The 21,910-nt window shown below is 39.1% G+C and overlaps 2 protein-coding genes across 5 annotated transcripts in view; both read right to left on the bottom strand.

The window, feature by feature from the left end:
* Positions 1 to 15,725, bottom strand: part of LOC146992204 (intercellular adhesion molecule 3-like) — a 41,143-nt gene extending 25,418 nt beyond the window's left edge. The window contains exons 1-3 of one of the 2 annotated variants that reach the window (XM_085784590.1): positions 15,585 to 15,725; positions 14,782 to 15,048; positions 12,830 to 14,182 (exon numbers count right to left, since the gene is read on the bottom strand). In XM_085784590.1, the coding sequence (XP_085640716.1) occupies positions 13,728 to 14,182; positions 14,782 to 15,048; positions 15,585 to 15,657 (795 nt within the window). In that variant the 5' untranslated portion in view covers positions 15,658 to 15,725 and the 3' untranslated portion in view covers positions 12,830 to 13,727. Of the gene's footprint in view, positions 1 to 12,829; positions 14,183 to 14,781; positions 15,049 to 15,584 lie in introns of those variants that run through there. The other variant, XM_085784581.1, reaches the window with a different exon arrangement.
* LOC146992203 (vascular cell adhesion protein 1-like) lies at positions 1,955 to 20,450 on the bottom strand. Of its 3 annotated transcripts, none has more exons than XM_085784558.1 (5): positions 8,614 to 9,195; positions 6,780 to 7,052; positions 6,306 to 6,635; positions 3,864 to 4,118; positions 1,955 to 3,715 (listed from the first exon to the last, which is right to left on the bottom strand). In XM_085784558.1, exons 1-5 carry the CDS (start codon positions 8,690 to 8,692, stop codon positions 3,552 to 3,554), a joined length of 1,101 nt encoding a protein of 366 aa, XP_085640684.1. In that variant the 5' UTR covers positions 8,693 to 9,195; the 3' UTR covers positions 1,955 to 3,551. The 3 variants fall into 3 exon arrangements, with proteins under 3 accessions (XP_085640684.1, XP_085640676.1, XP_085640693.1); XM_085784550.1 differs by having other exon boundaries at positions 1,971 to 3,715; positions 8,611 to 9,193; XM_085784567.1 differs by lacking the exons at positions 3,864 to 4,118; positions 6,306 to 6,635; positions 6,780 to 7,052; positions 8,614 to 9,195 and adding exons at positions 17,666 to 17,920; positions 18,762 to 19,091; positions 19,221 to 19,493; positions 20,319 to 20,450 and having other exon boundaries at positions 2,014 to 3,715.
* Positions 20,451 to 21,910: the final 1,460 nt, after the last annotated feature.

Here is a 21,910-nt window from a genome sequence, read left to right as displayed (position 1 = left end):
TTAAAAAAATTTAAAAAATCACAAATTTTGGACATTTTTTATAAGGTCCTCCATCATGATACCTTTTTTTTCATTTTGTGAAACATTGTATAGTGGAAAATTAAGGAAGTGTACTTCAATTTGCCATGTATTGTTGTATTTTAATATACTTTGATGAGAAATATTTTTTTATGGGTATATTATATCGGGTAAAAAATACCCGGCGTTAGTGATGATGTTACTATTTTTAACGTTAGTGTTCTAGGGATATCAAAGAACAAATAAAGGAAAGCGTAAGTGGATTTTATTTAGCAGTGAGTTAACTTACTGTACACAATTGTGATCAGTATAGACGCGTGACTGGTGGCGACAATTCAGTCATCTTCTCAACCTCCCACAAAATTTTGTTTCCAGTTTCCGTTGTCTTTCCAAATTTAGGGTGAATTCCAATTCATATCTGTATAGGAATACTATGCTTATTGAGACAAAAATCTAAAGTTAATCAGTGAAATTTAATGTGTTTTTAACATGTTACAAACCGTCCCTGATCCATGTTGTATAGGCTAACTGTCCCCAGGTTTGGGGAGACGTCTGAATTCTTCCATTCAAATGAATATTATGATTGAAATGTCATCCATCTTTAAATGGCATGGCTAATCCATGAGTTTCAAATGTAGTCCTACACCTGCCATGTTGGGGACCCACAGGTGTTTCAAACTAATTAATTAGTTCTACGCCAATCAGAAACACAACTCAAATTGAAACACATGTGTTGGTCCCCAACATGGCAGGTGTAGGACTACATTTGAAACTCATGAATAAGCAGACACATGTACAGTATGTTTATTATATCTAAGTTTGGTGAGCCTAGTCCAAATAGTCGCTTAGTAACTGAGAAAAATGTGAAAAGTGCTGCAACTGTCCCCAGTCTCCCCTAATAATAGAAATATGGATTAAATAAAACCAGATTAGACGTTATTGTAACCTACAGAACCAGAAGAACTTTATTATTATCTAAATCGATGTGCCAGAGATTGCTTCAAAACGCTACACAGAAGGGAAAATAAAATGCACTTGTAAGATGAATTAAATATCGCACATGATATGATTAACAGAAGCAGTGCATATAATAGTGAATAATAAATATAATACTCCACGTGCTAATGAGAGTGCGATATTGCACATGACATACATAACTTACAATAGTATTGCATGTAAGAAAGATCATACAGTAACCTACATTGAACATGGCATTAAAAAAGGATGGTGTTGTCAATGTCCTTATGTGTCGCTTGACCTTCCCCGCAGAAGGGACAGGAAAGACTTTCTGGATACAGAACCATACAGGACAAAACAGATGACAGACGATCCAGGTTTGAAACATGTTGATGAACAATTATGTATTTAGCCTTTTCCCTCAGGGGTTAAACTGGGAGGTTTTAACAATCTACACAGTGTGAATGTGCAGTTTTCAAGAGGAGGGCGGCACCTCTTGGAAGACAATAATGCCACTCACCAAATAGGGTCAAGGGGCTTTTATAAAAACCATGACCGTTTGCTTCCATTTAAAAAAAAATTTAAAAATACATCAGGGCACCAGGACACAGCTCCAGGCCGGATGCACACACAGCAGACATTTCCTCTGCAAATGCTTTCACTCCTCAGATGTGTTGTTAAAACAGCCATGACAATCTGTCACAATGAGCAAATCCGTTTTTATCAATTTGCTGAAGTCCTGAAAGTGTCACACCGTAAGATATTCTCTGATCATGGTTTAACTCTTGATTATGACCAAAATAAACACTTGTCGATTCAGTTATACAGGAACAAACTGTAACTGGATGTCACTGCATTTATGATGGGTTTTGATTTCATCTACTATGACAGCAGTTCATTATCACTATACTATTTTCAACACTATGATGAAATACACAGATTTATTCCTGATGACCTCTTGTTGTCCTCTCCTTACCTCCAAATCTCTTCACGTAAGGGGAAGAGGAGGAGAAGGAAAGAGGCAGTTAAACTTGTCTTGGGGGGGACGTAATCAGTAGCTCCACTCTGATTTTGCCCAAGCACTGCAGTTTCCCCTCAAAGCCTCAGAGATTCACCATTCTAACAAAATCAAGCTAATAACAACAAAATCTCACAAACAGGAAAATGTATGAACTATTTACTATTTCCAGTTCAGATTATTACACACATTTTCTTATTTTACCACAATAAAACTTGGCCAAGTGTGTCTGAAAAAAACTTTTTATTTATGCAATTATGGTACAAGGTCAGATTCTTACACTGGATGAGTGAAATCTAGGGCTAGTCTGTTCATTTTAACACTTTAAGTTAAATAGTATACAGAAGGTAAAAGGAAGATCATGACTTTAACATAATGGTGCATCAACATTGTGCTGTACAACTATAATCACTGTTAATAGACAGTAGGATATCTTGTTCAATGCAACAGCTTTACATTAAATACCAATGAAAGAGCCAGAGAAAGCTTATCTTTACAAAAGTTACAGTGTAAGGCTCAACATTATACAGCATGAGTTTGGTTCCTCTTTTTACTGTCACTCACCTAACACTACATCATGGTACAAAATGACTCTCTCTCTCTCACACACACACACACACACACACACACACACCTACACATGCATGAAGCGAAAGCGGAACGGATAACTGTGAGGTCAAGCTCAAGCTTCCAGTGGTTGAGTTACGGCTGGGAAGTTCATATGAGACGTGGGTTTTCACACCGACACCCTTACATGAAGCACCTCTCCAAATAGCTCTACGGTGTGTTTTGTAGTAACATGACTAAAATAAAATCATGAGAAACAGTTGAACAGCATGTTCACATCAAAGAATCGCACAACACTAGTATATCAGCTCATATGTCATTTCCCATTTCTGTTAGTAAATGACATCTCTTTATCAAACAATCTACAGTGTTTTAACAGAGAAATTTCAATCATTATCTTTTACAAACAGATATAAAAACTGGGTCTTACAAATCATTACAAATGATGTGCAAGAGTAATAAAAATACACATGTCAACCCCCTACAGTACCAAACTCATCATTCAAACTTCAAGCATGTTGATATTTAACATTTTTTCTTACTCAGTTCCCATGAAAATACCAGAACAGTGAGTAAACCTTACTCAAGGTGAGATTAACCAGAAGGCGACACGCTGTGGGGCCTCAGAGCATCAGGGCCCAGACACCTCTCCTTTAATACATCAGTCTGAGGCCTTAAAACCTAAGTTTAACCATGAGGAACAGTATGTGTTAAACGTGACACACAGAGACTGTGGTCAGGCTAAACACAGCGATGGCTGACTCTAAACTGAAGCTTCTGCAAACACACCTGTTGGGTTTGCTGTGTGCACAACTCTTTTTTTTTCCCTCTCATTGGGCATCAGGAGAGAAATGATGATGAGAGAGATATCATTTAACATCAGTCAATTGCCAGATGCTGATGGAGTTGATGTTTGGCATCGTAAACGTTGCAGTTGAACACAGAACAACTGCTCCAGTCCAGGCTGTCTGAACACATTTCCTATACTTTCCTATACTATACTAGGGGAAGCAATGTGTCCTTTCATTTTGCTAAAGAGATTGTATTGACCCATCCGGCCTTTTTTCCAGCAGCTGTAGGTTGGTACTGCTATGAAGACGATAATCGCAATCGAAGCAACTACTATCCCAATAATGATGTATACGAGGATGTCGGCTGCAGAAAAAACAGAAGAGAGAATATTAGACATCAGACCAATGTCATAAATACCAGAGCAGCCACAATGAACTTCCTTTTCTGTTTTTACACAAACTATTTTACTACTACTACTATTAATTTTAACGATAACGAACTTCAAACTCACCTTTGACATCCACATTATACGTCACAGTGTTCTGCCCCATGCTGTTGCTGACTGTGCAGGTGTACTCCCCTCCTTGCTCAGGAGTCACAGAATCAATAATGAAAACTCTGTTGTTCATAGGGGAGGAGTTTGGTTGTGGTGAGCTCCAGGAGTATGAGGGTTGAGGGTTTCCCTCAGCCGAGCAGTTCAGCTCCAGACGCTCTCCCTCTACGATGGTGATACCATTTTGTGTTGGCACCTCAGCCCGGGGCTTATCTGTGTGTTTATGGAGGGAGGGAGAAACACAATGTGTCATGATGGCAACATGGAAAAACTTACGGAAAATCAAATCTTGTCCAATCCATCATGTGTTGTGAACGAGCAGAGCTGGAAAGTACCACATTTTCTTTCACCACAGCACTTTACCCAATTGGGTATTTTAACTTCACTTTCAGTTTCTGCTGCAACATGCTGTTTTGCTTCTCCACATCATTTAAGAATAACATGTTTCACTTTCTAATCTCTTACCCTTTTGACCTTCTATATTGCAGATCAATGTTTTATACAGAAAGCATAAGGTAATTTTATGTCATTAAACTGGGAGTGGGCATGTTACAAGTCAGTATTTGTTAGGGTTAAAGTTTAACTAGATTTGTTTTTTTTAATTTCCATTTTGCCATTGCTCCTCTTATGTAATTTAGCCTCAATTTCTCTCACACACTGACTGTGGACACAAACCCGGCAATTCCTTTGCCAGGAAGTCGACACCAAACACCTGACTGACCTTTGTGTGTGGAGTCTATACAACATTATCATGGATAAATCAACCTAAACCTCACAGGAATAATCACCATGGTTACAATGAAGCAGACATTGTTTATACAACCAAAGCAGATGTTTCTTGTACTTTCCCATGAATAGTAGGGTTTCGTTTTTTATTACTTAGGTATATGACCTGTGAACATTTAGGTACTTTTTACCGTAGACTCAGTCGAGTGGGATTTTTTGCTGGTATGTGGCTTTTCTGTGCTATATTCTGTTATAAAAAATCTATTATATTTTGAACTACTTTTTCTAATTGTCTTGACTTGACCAAACTAGATTTCTTTCTGTGTAGTCATTGATATGATCTTAAGAGCGACTGCAAGTAGCTCAGTTAAAGTTAAAGTTGAGCTAAACACTAATATCAGTATGTTAGCATACTGGGGTTAGGGTTAGCATTAAAAACAGATATGGGTGCGCTCCAGTTGTACCCACAAATCTGGAACGACCCCTGAAATACTCGGAAAGTTGGAAGAATCCCTGAAGCCCCGACATAAGAATTCAAGATGGCTGCCACTCACTTAAACATTTGCTGGCACTCTACCGTTTTACTGTTCATTTAAATTATTATTATTAAAAGTCAGCCATGTACATAGCCTACTGTTCGTATCCCTAACCACTTTCCTACGCTGTTTGTACTGTTTGTGTAAAACAGCCTGGAGTTAATTGCTATCAATCATCATTACATATTTTGTTTATAAGTTTGTATGGCTTTTTTTTTTTTTTTTTTTTTAAAGTATATTTTTTGGCTTTTCATGCCTTTATTCGATAGGACAGTTGAGAGTGTGACAGGAAATGGGAGGCAGAGATGGGGGGAATGACATGCAGGATAGGGCCGTCCGACGCGGGACTCGAACCGGGGCCGCCTGCAGCGAGGACTATAGCCTCAACACATGGGGCGGGTGCTCTACCAACTGAGCTAAACACCGCCCCAGTTTGTATGGCTTTTTAAAACACGTTTTAAATTGTTAGCATTGGAATCCAACATCTACAAGTATGAAATTGTTGTATTTTAGTTTTGTTATATTAATCGGCTATGTGTTGTCTTTCCGAGCCCCAAGTTTGGACTTCTAGTGTAAATGGAACGGACCAATGAACTGCAAAGGCTGGTGGGAATGTGTAAATGAACTAATGTTGACCTCATGTCCTCGTTCGATTGGACTGCTGTGGATCATTCAATTCATCCTGATGCAAAATTTTGTGGCAATCCATCTATTAGCTGTCACAGAGATATTTCAGATGTGTGTGTAATTCAAACAATCGGCCATATACACACCCAGCAGATGTGGTTATTTTTGCAGCTATATATTTGACTGGCAAATCTGGGATAACCTATAGTCTATATTTTACTATTAGCTCTACTGTTGGTCTCTTAAAAGGTTTTAAGCTGATAAATGCTCCTATACAGTATGTTCACTTGCTTCTGCTCTTGTTGTTGTGATCCAGATAATCCCAACAACAATGACACAAAGGCTATAAATGCTATACATGAAAAATGAAATATACCCGGCAATAACCTCCTTTGTCTATGTAAAAATAGGATTCGGGCAGCTTTAAGTGAATCACATAATACTCTAATGATAACTCCAATAGAAGCCAGATAATGATGATGATGATGATAATAAGTGTTGTCAGACTCACAGAGCACAGAAACAGTAGCTGGATGTGATGACACCACTGGAGGGGGCTGTGGTCCTTCAGGTCCCAGTTCCAGTTTGGCCTCACACGAGAACTGGACTCCATCGTCGTCTTTAGTGGAGGTGATGTGATGATAGAAGATCTCACTGACTGGTTTCTCTCCTGTCTGGTTGGACTGTTGTTGAGTCAGCAGTGTTTGTCCTCTGTAGAAGGTCACAGTCAGGTTTTGAATAGGAGCGACGTCCTGTACTTCACACTGCAGAATGTAGTTACGATTCTCAATCATCGGTCCAGTGTGATTAACGAAGCTGAAGGAGACCTTGTCTGGAGGCTCTGTGGAGACAAACAGAGATGTAAGAGACATAAATACAAAGACCAGCTGGGTGTGAATCCTGATCACTGTATATGAAAGAACAAATAAAGGAAAGACTCACTGGTGTGTGAGTGTGGATTTTATTCAACAGTGAGTTAACTTACGGTACACAGTTATGGGCAGGGTGGTAACAGTCTGGTTACCAATGTCAGGAAAATAGTGGCAGAAGGCAACCGTGTTCCATTCAGTCATCTTCTCAACTTCCCACAGAATTGTGTTTGCGTTTTTTGTTGTCTCTCCCAATGATTTTTCAAAATCATACTTAAGGTACCGGTCTATACAGTTTAGACACACGGAGCACGAGACATTGAATGGGTCGCCATACTTCACCACCAGTCTGGATGGCTCTAACACAGGGGGATCTGTACAGTCTGGATCTGTAAGAAAGACATTAGAGGATGTGATGTTAAACAGTCTGGTGTAAACTTTGCGACCACATTCCTCATGAAAGCATGTTAAACATTCAGGAAACCAAAAGTACCTACTGTAACAGAGTTTCATTCAATGTGTCCTAAATAGATACATTTAGCCAATTAGAAAACATATATGGAGGCCCTTAGGGGACATGGGGGGAAAAAAATTGATGGAAAGGGTGAAGTTTCTCAAGATCCCGCAAAAGTTTCTCGAGATACTTTTGCTACATCATAGACTGTTTGTCTGTCTGTGATCACAAACATCTGACATGTCTCACTCTGACGATGCTTTTAGTGCCGTTAGAGACGTGTTTACAGTTAATATGCCATATCGTTTATTGTGGCCATAGCTGTGGTCTGATGTGAGACGGAGCTCAGCTCTGGTGAGTCTGGCCAGATGTTATAGGTGAGCCTGTAGATGACACTGGCCATTGGCAACACGTTTGCTGTTACAGGTTACTGTACACACGCTACGCTGCACGACACACAACGTGCTACTCTAATCATACCACAACCGCAGGAAGAGAGAGCCGTGTGTGACGTGTGTGTGTGTGCCCCGATTCCCACCCCCCCTCCATCTGTGTGAGTAGGCCTAACTGTGAGTATCTGTGTGTGTGATTGTGAGCAATGTGAGTAATATGTAGCCTACTTGAATGTATTTCAACATTTAGAGACTCTGATTGCAACTGATTGTTCGAGAAACAAATTCATTGTCATAGTCTTTGGACTCCCTGAAATAGCCTTGGCCACCCTCTGGCCACCCCAAGGAAAAAAGTCTAGCTCCGCCACTGATTTTTTGTAAACTTGCTCCGACCTGAGTCAGAGTCAAACTCCGCCGGCATCACATCACGGGGAGAAAGTAAGCCGCTGTAGCCGAGCATCAGGCATCAGACCCGGCCGGACCAGAGCTGAGCTCCACCTCACATCAGACCGCAGCTACTGTCACAATAAACGGTATGGCGTATGAGAGACAGACGCACTGAGACGCCTCTAACGGCACTAAAAGCATCGTAAGTGTGAGAAATGTAAATACAGCTGTTATTTATCTAACTGCTTTTATCACAGACAGACAAACAGTCAGTGCGGGATCTCGAGAAACTTCATCTTTTTTTTCTTTTCTTTTTTTTTTCCACCCATCATTCCCCCCTCCCTAAGGGGCTTGGTAAAAATGATTGAGAAAAATGTTACACGTGTATTCACCAGTGATTAACAGTTCAAACGATTCCCTCACTATCTATCACACACAGTTTTTAGACTGAATGAATTTCCCTTTGGGACTAAAGTAATTCTTATTCGTAATCTTATAGCCTACTACTGCAGATTTATAGCCTAATCCAAATTTACTATAAATATTGTCGATAAAATGTAGGCTATCTCATGAGAAAGACAAGTAAAAAGTCTCCATGTCGCTCTCTCTGATAAAACCCAACTGAACATTAAGTTGTGATGGGTATAGATGGATCCGAGGCGTAGCCTGTAGTGTGTGAAAAATCTGAGACCGCAACAGATGCGGGAAACTTACCACAGCTGGAAACGTGGAAGTCGTGTAGGAAATTCGCCAAAGAAACAATCAGGAACAACTTTGACAAAAACATTGTGTCCATTTTACGATGATGTTTCAGCAAACAGGAGACAGGAGCGCGTGAGCCCACGGACGGTCAGAGAAAGAGTCTGAAATTGAAAGTAAAAGCTCAATGAAATAGTCCAGAGCTGCGGGGCGGGAGCGGGGCTCGGGGGTGACTCACGTGAATTTCCAACGGCCGAGTCAGGACATAGAAAGAGAGAGAGAGTGAGAAAATTGAGACAGTTACTGGGAAATCCCGGTGAACTACTCCCTGAAACTCCAGAACAGTTTTTTAGGGGCTGTCCTGTAAATGATGTCATATTTATTGTAAATCCCTGCGCTCAGTGATAGAGGCAGTGGACGGCTTATGACACACTAAAATACAGATGTAAACAGATCTATGGGTTTGTTATTGTGTTTATTAACACTGGCTTGTGGAGACACAATGACAGTGTAATAAAACACATAGTCATAATATGATAATTCATAAATAGGCTGTTCATAATCTGTTTTAGATACAGCCTGCCCTACACTGTATTATGTACAGGCCACTTCAAAAATGACTGATTATTAATAGGCTGCCTGTGTGGCTGTATCCGTTTGTCGCTGGCCGTTATCCAACCATCTCCCCTCTGTCACTGAGTTATTTCCATCCAGCGACGACTTAAGGTCATGTCATGTGATTTCTGTGAAACGTTGATTTTTACAATAAAGAGGGAAAGACTGTATGGGATTCAACCATCGTCATAGAGACACAGACAGGTTCTCAGGTAAACTGTGATGCCATAGAGATTGTTTTGTTTTTATCCTCTGTGAGGCACTTTGTGTTACAATGTATGAAAAGTGCCATATAAATAAAGTTGATTTGATTTGATTTGATACAAACAGGTTCTCAGGTGAGCTATGATGTCATAAAGACACAGACAGGTGAGCTATGATGTCATAAAGACACAGACAGGTGAGCTATGATGTCATAAAGACACAGACAGGTGAGCTATGATGTCATAGAGATACAAACAAGTTCTCAGGTGAGCTGTGATGTCACAGAGACACAGACGCATAGATATATACACGTGTATATATCTATGACACAGACGGATGAGCTGTGTCATAGATCCTGCCACAACCTCAGGAGTTGAATGAAAACCAGGAATATTGTTTCTAACATTGTTGACTTTGGCTGCGTCTCCATCATCGTATCGGAGCCAAAATATACTTTGATTGTTTCTTTTCGTATGAACTCACGTCACTGCGTTGATGACGCCTTAACAGAGATTTGAAAGTGGGTTCACAGGCAGCAGATTGTTATTTCAAACAGGACCTACAGGGTTGTTGTTTTTTGGTTGTTGTTTTTTTTACATGTTGTTCTTCTTATTATACCTTTACTTGGGTTTACAAAGGTTTCAGACAAATTCTTATCAGTAAACAAATATTCAGTTCAAATAAACCTCCGCCCCTCAGAGTCAGGCCACACATGCCTGTGGATGAGTGTGAAGAACTGCACGGACCATTTTGGCAGCCTGACAAAAATGTCTGCACCAGGGAAAAAAAGAAAAAAGAAAAAGCAGCCTGACACCCCAGTAGTAGTGACCTCATGTGACCTCAAAGGACAGCGTCTCTCTCTCTCTCTCTCTCTCTCTCTCTCTGTGTCTCTCTCAACACAACAGGACTTCATGAATGTAAGACAGAGGGACCTCATCAGTAAATGTGTCTTGATACTTCCCCACCACTGTCTCCGCTCTAGAGTAGCAGGTCTAGATAGTGGCCTACTTTTTCAAGCAGCTATGTGAAAAAGTCCGTCACTGTGAGTGGTCTGGCACCAGGCGTTCCCTATCTCCTTCCTGAGATTCCTGTTTCCTCCCGGGTTGGACCATGGAAAGATCTTAGGCTGAACTTCAGAAACCACTACCTGCCCCTCCCACTCCAGCTCTTAGCCAGAGGAAGCCAGCCCTCCATATCAGATGATCTGGTATTTTAATGGCAGTTGGTGAAAGTAAAAGAGCAGCAAGAGTGAAGTCTGACTTTCACCAAAATGAAAATCGCCGCGTTTCCCCAGCTGTATGTCAGCGATTAAACACATCTGAACCACTCCTCTGCTTTATACTGTATGTCACACTTACATAGTAGCCTATATTAAAATAAAAAACACCCCTATGTCTTGCTTTCATTTAGTTATGGATAGAAAACACAGCATCCAATGGTGAAACATGTCAAAAATGATGAGTTTGGCCTTTTTTGTTGATTTGTATTCTGAGCCTCAAGTTGACGTAATTAGGTTCATTCCAGTCAAAAGTAAATTACTTTATTTGTGCAGGAGGAAGTCTGACACACAACATGACTCAGACGACGGTGTTCAGCACATTTTGTGTCCTATGGAAACACTTAATGTTGTTATCTATTCTGGCTTGACTGTTTTTTTTTCTTTCTGTGCTCTTGCTTTGTCTGGTTCTGGCAAATGTTTTCTTCACTGGGTCTCTGAGGTTGTCCTGACCTTCCTCACATGGGATCCATTTGTTTTTTGTTTTTGCCGCATCCAAAGAGCATTCTCTACACTTGACACGCTGATTTCCACACACAAGTGTTTATTTGTCTTGTGCTGTACAGTAGTAGTTGTACTAAAATATGTTTTTCCAGTGCAACTTTGTGTGATCTCCCTTATTGTCTCACTCACTGAGCCAGGGTGTGGCAGTCATTCACAAAAACAACGTTGAAGTCAGTGCCAAATATGCAGGGCCTGCTTATTTCTGTGAATATGTTTTCTTTTTAAAAGGTCTCCATAGAAAACCAAAAGCAGAAGTATCACACTGACGTGAATACCCTAAGTTTTAGGAAGTTAAAGTCAGATGACATCTAAGTGTCAGAGGGGGGACTTCAATGGAAATATTGCCAAACTTCAACTTCAGGAAACCACATGCTCTTCAACAGCTACATGTGTGATCGTCAAGCGCGTATCACTGGCGAGGTCACAGGGGTCGATTCAGACACTGAGGTCACGCTGTTTAGTCATTTGTCCTGACGTCGTCCCGAATTTAAAGGGAACGTTGTGATTTCTAACTCTATCTCTGTTTTGTTGTCTTTAGAGACTGACTGAAAAGTTCCTTCACAGGCGCCACTGTAGTGATTTTTACAAAGAAATAAACTGTGAGTAATACCTTAACTCATCTCAGCGGGTCAGTTCTCATTTCTGCCGAGAAGTCCTACATCCTCTCTGCTCTCCACTTTCCAGACCCGTGAAGTTTCCACTGTAAATAAATATATCACTTATTTATTCACAAACATATCTGCTACAACTTGAGCTAAACTGTCATTTCGGACCGAGTTCTGTCCTCTGCAGTTCTTTGTATTCCCCTACATTTGCATATTTGAGTAATAACATTCAGACTATCTTACTCTTTAATTTGCCTTTGGATGTCCTGTCTTCTACTTCTAGGTTTTCTCACTTAACTTTTACATGGACGGATGTTGAGTAACCACAAAGAGATATAAAAGTGACTGAAAAACAAAAAAAGAAGAAGTTGTTAAATGAGCACATAACAAAACAACACAACGCATGTGATAGCACAAAGAGACAAAACACACAAAGAAATTAAAAGTGACCAAAAAAAGAAAAAAAAACACAATGGAAATAATAAAGACATGTGAAACCAGCAGAACAGGATGCAAAGTGGTTAAAAATAAACATAAAACACCAAGTGTGTCAGTGTGGGTGGCTTGCTCCTATGTAGCAGGTTTGGGCGGACTTTCACACATGTACACTACCCACTGTCCATGAGCTCATTGTTTCATACACATGCAACACATGCGTATAGAATTACCCCCCAAGTCCTGAACAGTTTTTACATTTTCACCTCCTACACCAAAATAAAGTACCAGTGACTTACTGGTTCTTTATTTTGGTGTAGGAGGTGAAAATAGCTTGTCACAATGCAGCTTCCACACGTCGTCTTTAATTCCTTAATAAGATCACCAGCATGTGTGACTATGGGCGTTAACAGGGTTCAGCGCCTCTTCAGTGGTCGTCTGAAAAAAGGCACAGTGGTTAGAGTGGAAACTGTTGACGCTTTTTACAAAACTTTGTCAAACAGAGGTAATGAGGTGAATCATCGTTTGTGTATTGACAAGAGAAATAAAGGAAATCACTTACACTGTATGTGCAGCCAGGCCGAACAACCGTGGCAAGAGCAAAATCCTGTTTATTCCCTGACCTGCATGGGAATTGTTTAGCAGTTCAATGAAAGGAAACGCTTATAGCGAAATATGAAAGTGTACACCAGTTATTCTTTGATTGTAATCTCAACTCCAGAGTTTAACAATTCAATATTTATTCAAATGTTCAGTTTAGACTGCGGGTGTAGAAGAACATGAACAGGATGAAACGTAGATGAATACTTGTTACATCAGTATGAATGATAGATACATATTTAACACAAAAAAACACAAATATTATTAACACATTAGTGGAAAACAATTAAAGTAGCCTGTACTAATGGTTATCAAATCTCAGTCCATTCTGAGTAAACACTGAAAATATACATTATCAACTCTTTCCCATTACCTGACTTAAACAAAGACACCTGTGTAACTTAAATAAACTATGACACTGTACATTTATTAATACCCAATCAATAGTAGTCTTAACCCTTGATTCTTACTTTGTATCAGGCTAAAACTTTCGGCTATTCATTTCTACCACTACGACTATCACTAGTACCACCACCTCTGGTACTACAGTACTACCTGTTAGAATAGCCAATATGTGAACGTTTATAAGGTGAAAATACCATACAGGTTGTTAGAAAAAAAGAAAATCATAAAAGAACATATGTAGAAGAAAACAAAAGTGATCATTTCAAATGCTGCTGACTTAGTTGATTACATTTAGTCTACCACCATCTAGTGGTAAAATGTTAGTATTACACCAGAAGAATAATTTTTGCATTACTATAAGCTGCCGGCCGTATCACAAATCTTTTTTGAATACTGGTTGGCATTGAGTAGGCTACATATTAAACATAAAAAATAATCTCAGCTTTAGAAATATGAACTGAAATCTAACTATATCACACCACACAGCATCAAATAGATGAGTTAAACCTAAACTTAATGAAGCCGTAGATGGCGATGATGCAGACAATCAGCACAACCAGTCCTCCAAGGATCATCATCACGAGCGAGTCGCTGGACAATGGCGAGTAGACGTCTGAGCTTACTGAGGGACTGAGCTGTGATGACACCACTGGAGAGGGCTGTGGTCCTTCAGGTCCCAGGTCCAGCTTGGCCTCACACCAGTACAGGACTCTGTCGTCGTCTTTAGTGGAGGTGATGTGATGATAGAAGGTCTCACTGACTGGTTTCTCTCCTGTCTGGATGGACTGTAGTTGAATGAGTGGTGTTCGACCTCTGTAGAAAGTCACAACGAGGACTTCAACAGGAGCGACGTCCTGTACTTCACACTGCAGAGTGTAGTTACGATTCTCAGATATCGGTCCAGTGTGATTAACGAAGCTGAAGGAGACCTTGTCTGGAGGCTCTGTGCAGACAAACAGAGATGTAAGAGACAGAAATACAAAGACCGGCTGGGTGTGAATCCTGATCTGTGTATGAAAGAACAAATAAAGGAAAGACTCACTAGTGTGTGAGTGTGTAAATCTAAGTGGATTTTATTTAGCAGTACGGATTTGTATACTCATACAGAGATCTACGGTCATCCAGTGAGTTGTTGCTGGACGTAGATCAAAATTGAAGGCCAAGGGCGATCGTGCCTTCTCTGTGGCTGCTCCCAAACTCTGGAACAGCTTTATGCGGGATCCATGGAGAGGTTTAAGTGTGCTTTAAAAACACATCTTTTCTCCTTGGCCTTTGGATCCACAGGGACTTCGCCTAGTTTTGTTCAAAATGTCTATGTGCATTTTTAACATAATCTTGCACTGTTGTTAATGACTACTGTAGCCGTGCACGTATGCATGTGTATATAGTATGTGCGCATATGTGCATGTGCTACATGCATTTGTGTGAGTATGTGTGATGGTATGCATGTTTTCTTTTTGTCTCTGCTCTGTGAAGCACTTTGGATGACTGTTACAGGTCTTTTTAACTGTGCTATATAAATAAAAGTTAACTTGAACTTACTGTACACAGTTATGATCAGGTCTGTGCAACACTCGTCACCAGAAGCTTCAGTATAGACGCACATGACTTGTGGCCGCCACTCAGTCATCTTCTCAACCTCCCAAAAAATTCTGCTTCCAATTAGTGCTGTCTTTCCAAATTCACTTAACAAATCAAATCCATTGTCTGCACAAGTTGGACACACGGAGCACGAGGCAGAGACTGGGTCGCCATACTTCACCACCGGCCTGGGTGGAGTGAACACAGGGGGATCTGCACAGTCTGGATCTGTAAAAAAGACATTATTATGGGATGTGATTTGAAACAGTCTGGTGTAAAATGTTAAACATTCAGGAAACTGATTGTTTAGTAACATACAATAAACATTTGAAATGTCTACTCTGCTATGGAAAAGAAGATAATACTGTATGTTTTTATTTTGTTTCGTTTTTATCTATGATGTTATGAATTTTCTTGATGACTAACTAAATGACTTACTTATTGTATTTACAGTAACTATGATGTATGCTGTTTCTGTTCTGGGGCTTGACTTTTAACTAATTAATGAATGTGTTGAACAAGTGAACATAGTATGTAATAATGAAAAAATTAACGCCCTCTGGGATAAATAGAGGTTCCATTTCCTATCCTATGTGGTGTGTCGATTATGCAAAGTATGTATGTACTATACAACTACTTACTAGATCTACACGGTAAAGAACCACATCTGACAAGCAAGGCCACTATGGGACTATGGGCTACGCATTAATGTTACTTGATCTGATAAAATACAAATGCTGGTATCAGGTGGAGGAAAAGCTTACCACAACTGGTCACATAGAAGTTGTGCAGAAAATTCACCAAAGAAACAACCAAAATGATTTTGAAGAAAAACATTGTTCTTGGTTTGAGCTGTTCACAAACAGGGTGCAAGAAAAGTAAAGTCCCAAGTGTGAAATTATTGCCTGAACTGGCTCCAATGTGCTGCAACTATGATACTGTACAAAACCTTTAGATCAAGCTTTTGATCACGTGCATCACTACGTCGACAGTAATGTGTGGATCATGTTGTCCTCACCACAAACAGAAATCGTGGGCATGGGGCAGCGAGGTACGAGTACATTTAAGTAAAATTAAAACATGTTCTTAAAGTGTTTGTAACAATTATGAGTGCAAAAAGATGCCTTTTGAATGTTAAAATAATTTCACCCCCCCCCTATCTCTCAGTGGTTTGATCCACTGGCTGTTATCTTACTTCCACACACCAAGCCTGGTACAAGTGATGGGGACTCATATTAAAACCGTTTGATGAAGGGAACGAAGAGTAACATGAAGGTATGGAGGACCAGGAGTGTCACCCACCAGAAAAATATCAAAGCATTTCCTTAATTACATATTTTAACAGATAATAGTTATTATAAATAGAATTTGAGAATCAACTATTAATCTGTCTATAAATAGTGGAAATTTTAAAATGGATATGGACACAATATATCTGTCAATCTACAATTAAATATCAGAATTTGAAAAAAATATTTGACAAGACATTTAAAAAATGAGAATAATTAACTAAATCTGCTTTTCAGTTTATATTTCCTTTCCCTATTCCCTATAAATTTGCTTGGTTATTTAGCCCCTCCATTTAAACTGACCATACTGTAGGATTTTATAAATCGAACAAGCATGTTTCTTTATTACAGTTTTCCTCTGTGTACATTAAAAGTCATTAGTCTCACTGTGATTAAATTATTCTGTCTTTTCATGAGCTAAACAATGACAGTGCACATAGATTTAAATCGTTATTATTAGGAATAAACTGAAAACTTTAAATACATATTTTCTTTGTTTCTTTCTCCTCATAGAGTTTGGAAATATTTTGTTGAAATTCACAAAAATAACTTAGTTGTACTGTAACAGGGTAATACACAAACAACTATACACAAAAATGTTTGTCACTTTAACTGAATGCAATACTAGAGATATATAGAAGATATGTCCATATATGAACCTGCCATCAAGCGTGGCTGTTCAGAACGGCTACACACTTCGGATCTCAGACACATGGTTATATCTGTTTGTTTTAATGCAACACAACACACAGAAAGTCCATTAATGGCAATGACACAACATTTATTTAAAGTTTTCAAACAGTGTTCTTATCCATGCTGACACTGTGGCTCTGAATGTTCAATACTTTGGTCAAGACTAAAACATTTCAACAACTATTTTACAGAGTGTCATTCGCTCTCCCACTCTGGCCGATGATGTCACCCACTGTAGCCCGAACGCAATACACACCCATTATAATCTCAAAATCTCTCCAAAAGTGATCATGATCATTGAACATTGATAGATCAAAAACTATAAAACCTATTGAAACGTGGAATACCATATCAATAGATGAGACCTTTGTCCACATTTTAAAGTTTAATTTTTAGTCTCTAGGTGAAAGTATGCTGGAGCAGTACATGTTTAAAAAAGTCCAGGAATTTATCATTTTTTTCACCTTCTCTGCACATGTTTGTGACTAAAATTTGCATTCGGTGTAGAGGAAAGGGTTAGCACACTGATCCTGATCTAGCTACCTGTATTTTTTTGTTTTTCTTTTAGCCATAATTCACCTGGGTGCTCTCAAAACTATAGGAGGAGTAGCAAACTGTCCCTTCCGGCATTTTCTGTAGCTTAGTACTGCTATGAAGATGATAATCACAATCAAAGCTACTACTATCCCAATAATGATGTATACGAGGATGTTGGCTGCAGAAAAAACAGAAGAGAGAATATTAGACATCAGACCAATGTTACAAATACCAGAGCAGCCACAATGAACTTACTTTTCTGTTTTTACACAAACTATTTTACTACTACTACTATTAATTTTAACGATAACGAACTTCAAACTCACCTTTGACATCCACATTATACGTCACAGTGTTCTGCCCCAAGCTGTTGCTGACTGTGCAGGTGTACTCCCCTCCTTGCTCAGTAGTCACAGAATCAATAATGAAAACTCTGTTGTTCATAGGGGAGGAGTTTGGTTGCGGTGTGCTCCAGGAGTATGAGGGTTGAGGGTTTCCCTCAGCCGAACAGTTCAGCTCCAGACGCTCTCCCTCTACGATGGTGATACCATTTTGTGTTGGCACCACAGGCCGGGGCTTATCTGTGTGTTTATGGAGGGAGGGAGAAACACAATGTGTCATGATGGCAACATGGAAAAACTTTTGGAAAATCAAATCTTATCCATCGAGCAGAACTGGAAAGTACCACATTTCTTTCACCACAGCACTTTACCCAGTTGGGTATTTTAACTTCATTTTCAGTTTCTGCTGCAACATGCTGTTTTGCTTCTCCACATCATTTAAGAATAAAATGTTTCACTTTCTAATCTCTTACCCTTTTGACCTTCTAGATATTTTGGAGATCAATGTTTTATACACAAAACATATGATCATTTTACTTCATTAAACTGGGAGTGGGCATGTTACAAGTCAGTATTGTTGTTAGTGAACTATTGTTATTAGGTTTAACTAGATTCTTTTTATTTTTTAATTTCCGTTTTACCATTGCTCCTTTTATGTAATTTAACCTCCTTTGACCAGGCTCCGCCCCAATTTCTCTCTCACACTGACTGTGGACACAAACCCCGGCAATTCCTTTGCCAGGAAGTCGACACCAAACACCTGACTGACCTTTGTGTGTAGAGTCTATACAACATTATCATGGATAAATCAATCTAAACCTGTTGTTGTTTTAAGATGCTAAATGCTCCTATATGTCCACTTGCTTCTGCTCTTGTTGTTGTGGTCCAGATAATCCCAACAACAATGATACAAAGGCTACAAATGCTATACATGAAAAATGAAATATACCTGGTAACCTCCTTTGTCTATGTAAAAATAGGATTCGGGCAGCTTTAAGTGAACCACATACTATAATGATAACTCCAATAGAAGCCAGATAATAATGATGATGATGATGATAATAAGTGTTGTCAGACTCACAGAGCACAGAAACAGTAGCTGTATGTGATGACACCACTGGAGGGGGCTGTGGTCCTTCAGGTCCCAGTTCCAGCTTGGCCTCACACCAGAACTGGACTCCATCGTCGTCTTTAGTGGAGGTGATGTGATGATAGAAGGTCTCACTGACTGGTTTCTCTCCTGTCTGGTTGGACTGTTGTTGAGTCAGCAGTGTTTGTCCTTTGTAGAAGGTCACAGTCAGGTCTTTGATAGGAGCGACGTCCTGTACTTCACACTGCAGAGTGTAGGGACGATTCTCAGACATCGGTCCAGTGTGATTAACGAAGCTGAAGGAGACCTTGTCTGGAGGCTCTGTGGAGACAAACAGATGAAAGAGACAGAAATACAAAGACCAGCTGGGTGTGAATCCTGAAAGAACAAATAAAGGAAAGACTAACTAGTGTGTGAGTGTGGATTTTATTCAACAGTGAGTTAACTTACTGTACACAGTTATGGGCAGGTTGGTAGAAGACTGGTGACCAGAATCATCAGTATAGTAGCAGGAGGCAAATGTGTTCCATTCAGTCATCTCTTCAACTTCCCACAGAATTGTGTTTCCGATTTTTGTTGTCTTTCCAAATGCTTTTTCAAATTCATAAACAAGGTACCGATCTGTACAGTTTGGACACACGGAGCACGAGGCAGAGAATGGGTCGCCATACTTCACCACCAGTCTGAGTGGAGTGATCACAGGGGGATCTGCACAGTCTGGATCTGTAAGAAAGATATTAGAGGATGTGATTTTAAACAGTCTTGTGTAAACTTGGCGACCACATTCTTCATGAAAGCATGTTAAACATTCAGGAAAACAAGAGTGTATCAGTGCTGTGTACTGCATCTTATAACAGAGTCTCTGTTCAGTGTTCATTCAATGTGTCCTCAAACACTTTACAAAATATTCCTTATGTAATCAGGTTATTCTCCTCAGTTCACATATTTCTGATCAGTCTTTGAATCAATCATTAAGTTGTAGGCCTATAGCGACTTTCCAGTGGCCATTCACTGACCGGTACACCACCCAGCTTTTGGGACCGTTTATAGATCTACACTGTGATCGAGTCCAAATTCACATTCATCATGATTTAGTAACGTACAATAAACATTTGAAATGTCTGCTACGGAAAGGAAGATAATACGTTTTTGTTTTGTTTTGATCTATGATTTCATGTTTTTCTTGATGACTGCTTCCTTAAATTAAATTAACTCCTTACTTAGCCTATTTAACTAATATGATAATGTATGCTGTTTCTGTTCTGGACTTAACTTATAACTAATGAATGAATGTGTTGAACAAATGAACATTGTATGTAATAATAGGAGCTGAAAAAATGAACGGCCCTCCAGGATAAATAGAGGTTCCATTTCCTATCCTATGTGGTGTGTCGATTATGCAAAGTATGTATGTACAATACAACTACTTACTAGACCTACATGGTAAAGAACCACATCTGACAAGCAAGACCACACTATGGGCTATGCATTAATGTTACTTGATCTGATAAAATACAAATGCTGGCATCAGTTGGAGGAAAAACTTACCACAACTGGTCACATAGAAGTTGTGCAGAAAATTCGCCAAAGACACAACCAAAATGATTTTGTAGAAAAACATTGGTTTGAGCTGTTCACAAACAGGGTGCAAGAAAAGTAAAGTCCCAAGTGTGAAATTATTGCCTGAACTGGCTCCAATGTGCTGCAACTATGATACTGTACAAAACCAGGCTTTTGATCACGTGCATCACTACGTCGACAGTAATGTGTGGATCATTTTGTCCTCACCACAAACAGAAATTGTGGGTATGGGGCAGCGAGGTACGAGTACATTTAAGTAAGATTAAAACATGTTCTTAAAGTGTTTGTAACAATTATGATGTAAAAAGATGCCTTTTGAATGTTAAAATAATTTCACCCCCCCGCCCCCCATCTCTCAGTGGTTTGATCCACTGGCTGTTATCTTACTTCCACACACCAAGCCTGGTACAAGTGATGGGGACTCATATTAAAACCGTTTAATGAAGGGAACGAAGAGTAACATGAAGGTATGGAGGACCAAGAGGGTCACCCACCAGAAAAATATCAAAGCATTTCCTTAATTACATATTTTAACAGATAATAGTTATTATAAATAGAATTTGAGAATCAACTATTAATCTGTCTATAAATAATTGAAATTTTAAAATGGACATACCACAGAGGAAGAATAATTCAAAACAGCATAAAGAATGTATAAACATATCTGTTAATCTACAATTAAATATCAGAATTTGAAAAAATATTTGACAAGACATTTAAAAAATGTGAATAATTAACTAAATTTGCTCTTCAGTCTAAGCAAATTGATAGGGAATTAATTTGCTTGGTCATTTAGCCCCTCCATGGCCTTACTGTAGGATTTTATAAATCGACCAAGCATGTTTCTTTATTACAGTTTTCCTCTGTGTACACTCACTCTGATAAATTATTCTGTCTTTTCATGAGCCAAACAATGACAGTGCACATATATTTATATTGTTATTAGGAATAAACTGGAAACTTTAAATACATATTCTTCTTTGTTTTTTTCTCTTCTTTCTCCTCTCGTAGAGTTTGGAAATATTTTATTGAAATTCACATAAATAACTTAGTTGTATTGTAAAAGGGTAATACACAAACAACTATACACAAAAATGTTTGTCACTTTAACTGAATGCAATACTATAAATGTTAGGAGATACTGTATGTCCATATATGAACATGCGTCAAGCGTGACTGTTCAGAACGGCTATAGACACTTCTGATCCCAGACACATGGTTATATCTGTTTGTTTTAATGCATTTAGTGGCTTGAATGCAACACAACACACAGAAAGTCCAATGGCAACAACACAACATTTATTTAAAGTTTTCAAACAGTGTTCTTATCCATGCTGACACTGTGGCTCTGGATGTTCAATACTTTGGTCAAGACTAAAACATTTCAACAACTATTTTACAGAGTGTCATTCGCTCTCCCACTCTGGCCGATGATGTCCCCCACTGTAGCCCGAACATTCCACGCAATACACACCCATTATAATCTCAAAATCTCTCCAAAAGTGATCATGATCATCGAACACTGATAGATCAAAAACTATAAAACCTATTGAAATGTG

The sequence above is a fragment of the Trachurus japonicus genome, chromosome 1 (genome assembly GCF_045865225.1).
Source record: "Trachurus japonicus isolate A0001 chromosome 1, Traja_1.0".
Classification (NCBI taxonomy): domain Eukaryota; kingdom Metazoa; phylum Chordata; class Actinopteri; order Carangiformes; family Carangidae; genus Trachurus; species Trachurus japonicus.
Note: the sequence above shows the minus strand (reverse complement) of the source record. Positions and strands in the feature narration are given on the sequence as shown.

Excerpts from the sequence above, each read along its gene's own strand:
- LOC146992203 (XM_085784550.1), bottom strand. The coding sequence starts at position 8,692 with ATGGACACAATGTTTTTGTCAAAGTTGTTCCTGATTGTTTCTTTGGCG. Across the intron at positions 4,119-6,305 it reads AGCTACTGTTTCTGTGCTCT|ATAAGCCCCGGGCTGAGGTG; the intron begins GTGAGTCTGACA and ends ATAAACACACAG. Across the intron at positions 3,716-3,863 it reads GTATAATGTGGATGTCAAAG|CCGACATCCTCGTATACATC; the intron begins GTGAGTTTGAAG and ends TTTTTTCTGCAG.